The sequence below is a fragment of the Castanea sativa genome, chromosome 5, assembly GCF_040712315.1.
Source record: "Castanea sativa cultivar Marrone di Chiusa Pesio chromosome 5, ASM4071231v1".
Classification (NCBI taxonomy): Eukaryota; Viridiplantae; Streptophyta; class Magnoliopsida; order Fagales; family Fagaceae; genus Castanea; species Castanea sativa.
Window position 1 is genome coordinate 65,256,957 of NC_134017.1, and position 11,059 is coordinate 65,268,015.

Consider the following 11,059-nt stretch of genomic DNA (forward strand, 5'->3'; position numbering starts at 1 on the left):
AGATTGAGTTGTTGTGGCATTGCGAGGAATAAAACTAGATTTAGGGGTGTTTATGTCTTTTTAACCCTTTTATTTTTATGTATAAGAAAAAACATTTTCGTTTGATAGGGCGGAAAACACAAAGAAAATAAATAAATAAAAACGTTTTCTGATTAATGGAAATCATTTTTAAAAGTGTAAAAACGCGTTTCAAAACTATTTTTTTTTTTTTTTTTTTACAAAATAAACATCACACGACAGTAAAACTTGTTGTTAGGCACCAAAGCCATTTTTGTTGTAACAAGCACGAAACCCTTAAAGCATCTTGGATTACTTTGTTGTTAGCTATTTTGTTTGATTAATAAAATTTCTAGTTTATCAAAAATAAATAAATAAATTTTACATTATTATTGCAAAATCGTACCTTAATCTCTCGGATTATTTTTTTTGTTGTTAAATATGATATTTATTTAATTTTTAAATACTACCTATTTTACGTTTAAATAAAAATTGGAGAGGATTCTTTAAAAAAAAAAGAAGGGAATTGGAAAATTAAATGAGAGGAGAGGAAATCTTATCCCATCTCTCATTCCTCAACTATTGATTGACTATTAATTTCTTTCCAATTTCTTTTACCTCCGTTTTCCACTTATAAAAGTTTCAAAAATATAATATATGTTAAATTTAGGAACCATTTATTCATATAATATATACAAAACTCTTACAAAGAGACTTTTAAAAGTATTTGCTCTATCCACGATTGAGTAATAGTGTGACAATTTTAAAGATACCTCTCTTACTTCAAATGTTTACCAAACTAAAGGCTTTTTTACTTCTTAAAACTTCCTTTAGAACTTTGTCTCCACTCAACCAACGTCCTAGATTGAGGATTATGAGCCTTTAGCTTTGAAGATGTACTACGTCCATAAGGTACTTTGTCCACAATATTTTCACAATAAATTATAAGTGTTAAGTTGTTATTAGTTCTAATTTGAATCAACAATTTAAATTACTTTTTTATCCATCCATAATAACCAATAACAATTTACAGCTTAGGATTTGTTGTGAAAATATTATGAACATAGAATTTCTCTTAGTTTTGTCTTAAGTAGCTTCTCATAGTTCCAACTTAGCTTAACAATCACACCTCTATGTAAGAGGAGGGTTACATGTACTCGATGCATATAATACCATCTCCTAAAATAGAGTTTCTCAATGATGGTGTTCACTCTGAGATTGATTCACATGTCTCCCATAGTTTGAATACCTAACATACTTATATAGTACTTAAAAAAAGAGTTTGCGGCCAATCCTTTCAATAGAGAAAGTCAAAGGACACAACAAAATGTCATAACATTTTCACAATATTCTTGTTTTTAGTTGTGGTGGGTCCCAATAAGGTTTTTAAAAAAAAAAAAAAACTTATTGTGAGTTGACACTTCACTTATTGTGAAAAATATTATGACATTTTGTTATTACAGTAAAAGAGAAATCCTTTTTATATGGCTTGCTTACGTGTTAGGTAAGGGGGGTGTTAGGAAGTGGTTCATAAGGGGATGGGTGGAAAGTGTATGGAAATGAATGGTAATTGTGTATGAATTGACTTAATTTGATGTAGTTACCTTCCATAGAAAAATATTAAGAGACAAAAAAAAAATGCACTATATGCAAAGAATTGGTTTATTCGATGGTTACATGCATTATCTATACAACTCAAGCTCTCTCCCTATTGGTGACTCGTGACTTAATCCTATTTGCTTAGCTTGTGCTCTCACCAACTAACCCTTGTGAATATTATAGTTTCACATGTACCAAGAGCTCTAATTAATCTAGTCTAATCTCAACATGTGCAACTAACTGACTAACTCAAATTGAAGGGTGGAACTACAAGAATTATCAGGACATTAGGCTATTAAAAAAAAGTGGGGTTTGTAACATTGAGGACCTAACCTTATATCCCCTTGGTTTAGTGTACTTGCGCATCATACTTAAGAAGCTTCAATCTCCAATTTCAGACATGTGAAAATGATTTTTGTGTCTTTTAACAAATATTCCTAGTTTCTCAAAAAAAAAAAAAAACAAAAAACAAAAAACAAATATTCCTAACTTACTGTTGATGCATGGTCAGGTTACTTGATTCTTTTCCATCATAATGATCCAACTATTCCTTTTGTACGTACGTTTCGTCTAGCTATAAGATGTGTAATGGCTTCCCAAGTCATACATGTTCATTCTCTCAACGTAGAAATGGCCTTGGTCTCTTTCCCCACCAAATACAGCAGTAGATTTATCTTGTATTCCCCACATTCCCTTTCTTACATCTCTCCACCAAGAAAGTCACAGAACCTTCCTCTTGGAAAACCACAAAAGAAGGCTTATGTTCTTTCTCACTCTCCAATTTCACACCAACCTTTGATTTACAGCAGCTTCTCTTCGAGGCACACACGCTTAGCACTAGTGCCAATTAATGCTAAAAACTCAGAATCAGGAGAGGAAGATCACTTTGATGCTAAACACTCGGGATCAGGAGAGGAAGATCATTTTGATGCTAAAGACTCGGGATCAAGAGAGAAAGATCATCGAGCTCTGGAGACTGTAAACAAGTTTTACGCCGCAATCAAGAACAAAAACATTAATCAATTATCTGATATAATTGGAGATGAATGCAGATGCATCTGCAATTTCTCCTCATTTTTCCAAGCCTATGAAGGGAAAATGGTATATGCATTTCAACTAAGAAGACACACATGAATTTTATTGTTCTTGATGCATGCTCAATGTCACTTTAATTGCTCAAGTCTCTATGGTGTTTCTTTTTTTGCAGCAAGTGTTGAATTTTCTCTCTTATCTGATAAAAAGCTTTGGAAATAATTTTGAATTTATTGTAAAACCAACATTGCATGATGGTATGCATGTTGGCGTTTCATGGAGGATAGGTATGCCATATACTTTCTTTTTAGTTATTTTATTATCTCTTTCTAGATGCGTGGAGTTCTAATCTATTCGATCTTTTCCGTGGTGGTTTATCTTCAGAATGCAAGAATATTAGTGTGCCTCTAGGAAAGGGTTTCAGCTTCCATATCATGCAGTACTACCAGGGAAAGGTGTATTTAAGGTGTGACAAATACTTTTTTTCTTTTAAGCCATTCGATGAATTATCTACCCATCTATCTACCAAATAATAGAGTAAATAAAGAATAGTCTCTCACTCATAAAATCTACTGGCGTAGCTTTGTGCATACACTGTTAATTCCACAGCTTCAACCATTTCTCCCTATATATGTATTTGATGAATGTTGGTTAAATTGTTTTATATATATATTGCTCCCAATGTTAAAGTATAGTTATACTTCAAAAAAGTGAGACTTTACATAATAACTAAATATGATTTTAAAAAAAGAAACTCCAAAAAAAGAAGAAGCATATATTAACTGTTGATAATCCCACTTTTTGGTATTAATGTACATGATATCATTTTATAACAATCCAGAAATGTGGAGATGTTCATGGAACCGCTTCTTCATATTGAACCGGTTAGACTGGTATGAGACTTTCCCTTCCCCTTTTATATGTTCTCTGTTTTTGCTATTTACCACAGAATCATTGTGTACAATGTTAATTTGTGTTTCTATGATCTCTCTCTCTCAGAAATTGATTGCGTTTGTGATGAAACTAATAGACAAGATGGATATTCACATAGGATCCAAGAGTAAAGGCAAGAGAGTCGCGTATTTTTTACTCGCTGTGTTCCTCATTGTTGCCTCTGTGTACTTGTTTAAACTCATTTTGAATTAGTCTCAAGGCATGGACCACAATGATATGTAATTTAATTCCACTTGATCTACATAGAAAAAAGCAAGGTCCCTCATGCCAATACGGGACAAAATCGATAAAGGGGGTGTGGGGGTGGGGAACCATTGCAGAGTTGCAATTGTCCTGTGACTCTCTCTCTCTATCTCTCTCTCTCTCTCTCTCTCTGTGTCTCTCTCTCTCTCTCATTATTTTACAGAAGTGGTTGCTACTTTAAAGTTAAAAGTTAAAACCTCGGTGAAAATAATTCTCTTAAATGAATTGCTCATGAACCACAGACCATTTGCCATATATATCCATACAATTCAAGCTAGTTGACCATCCAAATAAAAGCAATTGAAGAAGAAAAAAAGAAGCAATGACTTAACAAGATAACACAAGTTATAGTTAAATGCAACAAGAATTGCTGCCATCTAACAAGATACACATAACTATCCTCAAGGATGTACAGAGGATTTACCATTCTAACCAGTTGCCTTCAGTCAGTTCAGAGGTTAGCATTGGATGAAAAGGAAAGGCCACAAAATGAGAAAGAAAAACTAAATCCAGGGCAACGGCAATAACTACAAGACACTCCTTGCCCTTGGCCCATGGATACATATTCATTGTCATAATAAATAGCAAATTAATATAAAACATGTCATCTAACCATGTCAATGCACCCAAAAGACGAGAAAAAGTAAACAATTCTTCACTATCTGTTCTACCATCAGAGAAGACCAGATGCCAAGGTCTCATATGCACCTGCAAAATATAAGATAAAACTATTCCATCAATTGTTTAGCACAAAACCAAGGATAAGAAAAATATTTAATGGTCAACCATATCAAAATATATTGGTTGACATAAAGCCATAGGAGCACATCAATTTTAAATATATAGTTACTTTATATGCAAAATAATATTGGGAGTGTGCTGTTTGAGGTTTTTAAGCATAAAAAAAATAATGAGAAGGTGATGCCAACATATATTCTTTCTGAAATTTGCAAAAAAACAATTCATCAAAATAATACCCAATAAAGAAAAAGAATAATAGAGAATTCCAACACGAAGTGGAAAGTTGATAGACTTTTCAGACATGCCAAATATGAAACATAAACTTGAAAGCATATGAAGGGAGATATGCAGAAATTCTAGAGACAGATCAATTGAATATGAAAACCAAAAGGGACAACATTTGCATGGAGTTAATAACAGTCAACATTACCAGGCATCATGACTGATTGAATAAATGATGGCGTGTTATCATCTCCGGTATCCCTAGTGCAGAAATGGTTTCACATCCAAGAAGATCACGAAGCTTCGCATCACATAATATCACCATTGAATTTAAAGGATCCTACAATGATTCAAATAAAGCAGCTAAGATTTAATTGCCAAATGAGAGAACCTGCCAAAACAAAGAAAGATAACTTCTAGAAAGACTAATTTAAGTAGAAAATTTAGACAAGAAAGAGAAAGAACACATAGACATGTTCCCCATGCTACCTACCTCCAAATGGTTAACCTTAATGTACTCCCAAACACGTGTTATAGCCTCAGATTGGGGCATCTCCCTTCCCCCAGTGCCCAAGAATTTGGCAAGGGCTTCAGATATTACGACAGGAGATGATCCACGTTGAACACTTTCAGTTGTAGACTCAACTTCTACCTTCAATCGTTTAGCTTGACTCGACTCCTCTGCACACATTTACAAGTGGATTAAAATGACAAAATCAAAAGCACCACAGGACAAAAATGTATTGTGTTTTATGCCACATCACATACTTGTAGGTTCAAGTGCAATAATATGTTTGGCTAGCAACTTATTCATCTTGAACATGTCAGTACAGTCAGTCTCAAAGACCACACGCAGGGCATCATCACAGATAATCTTCCTCTTGTTACTTGGATCTTGAAGGTTGTTTTTCCTGATGTATGCCCACAGCTGCTTCACAATCTGTATCAATCAAACCGGAGTTTTGTAAATACCTATATCAAGACTACTACTTCATAAACATTAATGCTTCTGAAATGTACGTAATAAAAGAGGCCAATAAATAGAGTTGTAGTAGATTTGGAGATAACAACCTCAGTCCTTGGCAATGCTGGCTCACCAACAACTGCCTGAAGTTCAGGTGAGACGCCACATACTTTGTTTAAACCCCCCGGCCCACCTCTCCTTTTGGCTCCCACAGGTGCACTGAAACAAAGAACATTTAATTGTTAGTAAGTAACGGTGCACTGACATAAGATACAATACACACAAATGCAACGGGTCATCCATCACACGACATACTTCTACCGGTTACACGACAAATTGGTTTGCACAATAAATAAATAAATAAATTCCATACATAGATCATAAAAAATGTCACCACCCAAAAGTTCAAATTTTGCATAACAGACGTGGAATATCAACTTGTTCTCGCACAGTGACAATATGGGGATTGTCTTAAACAAGACAAATACAAATTCAATGTCCCTTTTTCAACTAGATTACTTTCCTAAACCGAAAAGAACCTTTCATCTATCAAAATTTTAATACAGCCAAGCACCCGATAAAGCCTCCAATTACAGCCAAAAAAAATTTCTAGTCAATAGCCTAACAGCTTAGAATTTTTTTTTTCCCAAAATATGCGTCAGGTTGACTTGAATGACTACTATTTTAACATGCACACAAGCCTAACATAACATAATATTTTGACTAGAATTGGAATTTCGACACCCCCACAAAAATAAAATTCAAAACTTCACCACCTTATGCTACGCTACTTCCAAAATTTCGTTCCAAAACCACAGTTCTCATGACTCTAATTCTCAGACCTATCTAGAAGTGGTCAAATTTAAAAAAAGAAAAATGACCACTTGTAATTAAAATATGTCAGTGATACCCAATCCCCCCCCCCCTTTGTTTTTTTCAACCTACACCAAAAGATAATTAGGCATGCAACAGTGACATATATAATTCCTTTTTTCTATATACACATACATGCTTTTACATAAGCAAAAATAGATAATTTAAAATAAGCAACTTTTACTGCAACAAAAATAGAAAACCCTAATTCTGACAAATTAGGATAAAGTTTAAAGCTTTAAAAAATTGAACCAAACAAAAACCCTAAAAAACGAACCTTTCTTTGGGTGTGTGAGGAGTGGCATTTTGAGCGAAAGCCTCGGGCTTTAGAAGCTGCGGCGGAGGCTGAGACTGAGGCGGTGGCAGAGGCTGGTGGTGTGGGCGGACGTGAGGGTGAGCGGCTTGGAGGGCAAAATGGGAAGGAAATTGTTGTTGTTGTTGGTGGTGGTGGTGGTGTTGGTGTTGGAGGTGGTGTTGTTGTTGTTGTTGTTGTTGTTGGTGCTGTTGGTGTTGTTGGTGTTGTTGGTGTTGGTGGTGGTGGGTGGATTGGAATTGAGGGTGGTTGTGGAGGGCAAAATGGTCTTTTGGAGGTTGTTGTTGTTGTTGTTGAGGTGGTTGTTGTTGTTGTTGTTGAGGTGGTGGTGGTGGTGGTGGTTGAGGTTGTTGAGGGTGAGAGCGGAGGAGAAAGTTGATCTGGTCTCGGATGAAGCCAGCCTTGTGAGAAAGGTCTAGACCTAGCTTCGCTTCCACTTGTTGAACGACGCCGTTTAACGAGTTCACGGCGTTTGGGTCTGACTGACGCAGCACCGACTCCACACCTTTCGCTATTTCTTGGTCCGACACCATGGTTTCTCCACCTTCATATAGTAACTGAAATAAACCAACTCTCTCTCTCTCTCTCTCTCTCTCTCTCTCAAATCGCTTCTCTCTCTCTCTCTCTCTCTCTTTCACTCCCTGCTCACACTCTCTCTGTCTCTCTCTACGTCTCTCTCTTTATAACCCTGAAATGACAATAATACCCTCCACAAGCCACACTGCAACAGATGGTAGAACTGTAATTCCACTAAAGCTTCCTTGTCCCTCTCTCACCTCTCTAATTAAATTTGACTAAAGTACCCCTGTGCTGTTGAATTCAGCCAGTGGAAAAGTTAGTCCAAATATGTAATTGTGCAGTCTGGATATAACGGTAATTCGAAAAAGTTGCAGTGGTGGTATCTCTTTTTAAAAAAATTTAAAGGGTAAAAAGATAAAGAGGGTGAACTGAAAATGAAATTTTTTTTTTTGAAACTGCATAGTGAGAGATAGAGTGGGGAGGTGGGTGGGTGAATTTACTGAAATGGGCCTACTGGTTTTGTATACTTTGTTTGAAGACGGGAGGGGTGAAACGGGAATTTGGATGGCGTGTATGGTGGGCATATTGGTCAGTGGAATTAGGTTTGTTGTTTCTGACTTTAAACCGTTTGGATAGAGGATAGTAGTGGGGCGGTTTGGTCAACAACTGTAGACTCCTGTGAGTGACCGCCTGATGAAACGTCGCTTCATCCAACGGTTGAGAACGTATGTATGTATAGTTTTATCGACTTTGTGTAGCCGTAACCCACATTCCTCTTTCTCCTAGCATATTTTCCGCTAAAAAAAGGTTATTCGTTTGTTAAAACTATTTTTTTGCTTAATCTAATAGCAAGTATGTTTGTTTTGTTTCTTTCAAAAAAAAAAAAAAATTTATAATAGCAAGTAAGACTATGTTTATTTCGATGTAAAATATTTTTCAAATTTTCAATTGTTTAGTGCAATGTAAGATATTGGTTATATTGAATAAATAAATAAATGGATTAGGGAAAAAAAAAAGCATTTGTATTAGTGCTTATATAATAGAAAAAGTACCAAATTTTAGTTAACCAAGCCCAAAATTTACTTACATCAAGTCATTCAAAGTAGTGTAAAAAATAAATATACGTGGTTACTACAATAATACTATAAATTTATATTTGTGTATTGGTCTAATGATAAAGAGTTATCATCAGGAGTAGACACCATAAGTTAAAACTCTTTAAAAAAAAACATAAATTTACACTAGCATGCTCGCATTATTCATTTTGCTTTTAATTTTTTTTTTTAATGTATTCTAATGATGAAGAAAGAAATCTCAATGATGAAGAAAGAAAGTAGAAAGTTGTTGTTATGTATGAAAAAAGATATACAATTTTAAAAAAATCAAGAACATTGATATTTTAAGGAAAAAGTTAATGGGCATTAGTTTAGGAAATATTTTTAGAATCTTTTTATGAAAAAAGAAAAAAACAATTAATTTTTTTGACAGTTTTTTTTTTCTGATAAAAAGTAGTATTAAAATTTTTCAAAAATGACTTATTAACAAATGCCCTTAGGACATTTGTTAACATGACTCTTTAATAAAATGTAGTGTAAAATAGGTAATATGATGTAAGGTATTTCAAGAAGTAGAGTATCTAAAAAAAAGAGTAGGTTCTCATGCAAACGGCAAAAAATGTTTTAGGGCGTAAAACCAGTGGACAAAAAAAGAAAATTGTTGTGGGTTTTTTTTTTTTTTTTTTTAAAGAATTGAGACATTTGTGTGCAATTGAAATATCTATCAGAAAACCCTTTATTTGGTGAGTGATTCGACTGATAACCCCAGTGGTATATGTGGTATTATCCATTATTATCACATGGCGTGGAGTCAATGAGTCCACACTGAATACCTCATTCTTTTAAAAATAAAATAAAAAAAATAAAAAGAGGAAGGAAAAAGTAAAACCGTTAAGACATTGTATAATGGTCTGAGGATATCCTGGTGTCAGTCCACCAAGGAACAGCAACACTATAACCTTCATCCTAATGAAACCATAAAGAAAATCACTTTCACAAACCAATTCCCAATTCTAAATTGTACTCCATCATTGATTGATTTCTTTGTTAGACCAGTTGGACTTCCTAAGGTTTGTGAAGATCCTCTACCCTTTTCCCAAAAAGGGAATCCTACTTCCCACACCAAAATGCAGACTTCTAGATATGTTTAGTGGGATTTCTTCATTATATAATTTCTAAATGTATCTAAGGACACATTGCGTAACACTTTATTGAAGAATATTTTAAAAACTAGAACAGTTATTCAAAATTCACCCGGTAATTTTATGATGGTGACAATAAATTCTTTGTTGGGGATTTTTTTTTCCTTATTATATTTCAATATACCATAAGTATTTAGTCATTTTTGTAAATTGTGATTGTATTCTTTAAGCAAAAATATCATTTTGGTCACTGTTAATTTGGTTTATACATGTTTATAATAGTCAATTTACTTCATATTATTTTTAACTTACAGTGAATTTCTATTAATGAGTTAATGATAAGGTCCATAGGGACCAAATTAATTGTTTCCAAAATATAGGGACCAAATTAACGAAAACCCCAAAATAACATTTTTGCCTATTCTTTATAAAAGTTTGGATGTAATTTTTACAAAAAGTTTTAGCAGAACTCATTATTATTTCTATTTAGAAATTTATAGTTTTGACAAAAATTCAAAAATCAATAGTCAAGCAATGAGGAAATTAGGGTTAACTTGAGTACACAATTTTTTTTTCTAAAGGTTAGTGAGGGAAGTCAAAAATTCAGTGTGAATAGAGGATCAAAGAAAGAAAAGAATGGAATCAATTGGTAAAGAAAAGAGGTTCAAGTGAAGCAGTCCATATTATATTGAGTTATGGTTCCACTATGTTGTTTGATATTAATTTCAACTAATGTGTAATCCCGTGTATATGCACGAATACATTAAAAAACAATCACAATTATGTATATATAATTTAGAATCTAATTAAATCTAGACTCTTCTATTTTTGCATTCAATAATTTACTTGCCACAAAAATTAAAAAATTAGATGGAACACATACGCAAAATTGAACTTCAATTTAGAATTTAATTAAATTTAGACTCTTTTATTTTTGAACCTAATAATTCTCTTGAAACACAAATTAAAAAATTAGATGAGACATGTGGTGCAAAATTAGACTCAAATTTAGAATTTAATTAGATTTTCTCTTAGCTTTGGCTATTAATATATGTGTGTGTGTGTGTGTATATATATATATATCACTTATGAACTTGAATTATTTTTAGTTATACAAAAAAAAGCTCATAAATATAAAATCATTCAAAAATTATATTTTTTATGGTTTACTTATATTGGACTCCTCGTTTTTTACACTAAATTAACTCATTTAACACAAAAATTAAAAAACTTAGATTAGATGGGACAAATGACACAAAATTAAATTGTATTTGAAATCTAATTTTTATATTAAATTAACTCATTTGGCACAAAAATTTAAAAACTTAGATTAGATGGGACACATAGCGTAAAATTAGACTCTAATTTAATTCAAATTTGAAATCTAATTGAATTTTCTCTCAGT

General features: G+C 33.2%; 2 protein-coding genes across 2 annotated transcripts; one reads left to right on the top strand and one right to left on the bottom strand.

Annotated features, from left to right (window-relative positions):
* The first annotated feature begins 2,205 nt into the window (after nt 1–2,205).
* On the top strand, nt 2,206–4,033 carry LOC142636304 (uncharacterized). Its single transcript, XM_075810481.1, has 5 exons — nt 2,206–2,697; nt 2,804–2,915; nt 3,013–3,094; nt 3,470–3,521; nt 3,628–4,033. Exons 1-5 carry the CDS (start codon nt 2,227–2,229, stop codon nt 3,772–3,774), a joined length of 864 nt encoding a protein of 287 aa, XP_075666596.1. The 5' UTR covers nt 2,206–2,226; the 3' UTR covers nt 3,775–4,033.
* Nucleotides 4,034–4,125: 92 nt separating this feature from the next.
* On the bottom strand, nt 4,126–7,588 carry LOC142636305 (uncharacterized). Its single transcript, XM_075810482.1, has 6 exons — nt 6,903–7,588; nt 5,860–5,971; nt 5,557–5,728; nt 5,282–5,469; nt 4,997–5,128; nt 4,126–4,533 (listed from the first exon to the last, which is right to left on the bottom strand). The coding sequence occupies exons 1-5, from the start codon at nt 7,469–7,471 to the stop codon at nt 5,003–5,005; spliced, it is 1,167 nt and encodes a 388-aa protein (XP_075666597.1). The 5' UTR covers nt 7,472–7,588; the 3' UTR covers nt 4,126–4,533; nt 4,997–5,002.
* Between the last annotated feature and the right edge of the window lie 3,471 nt (nt 7,589–11,059).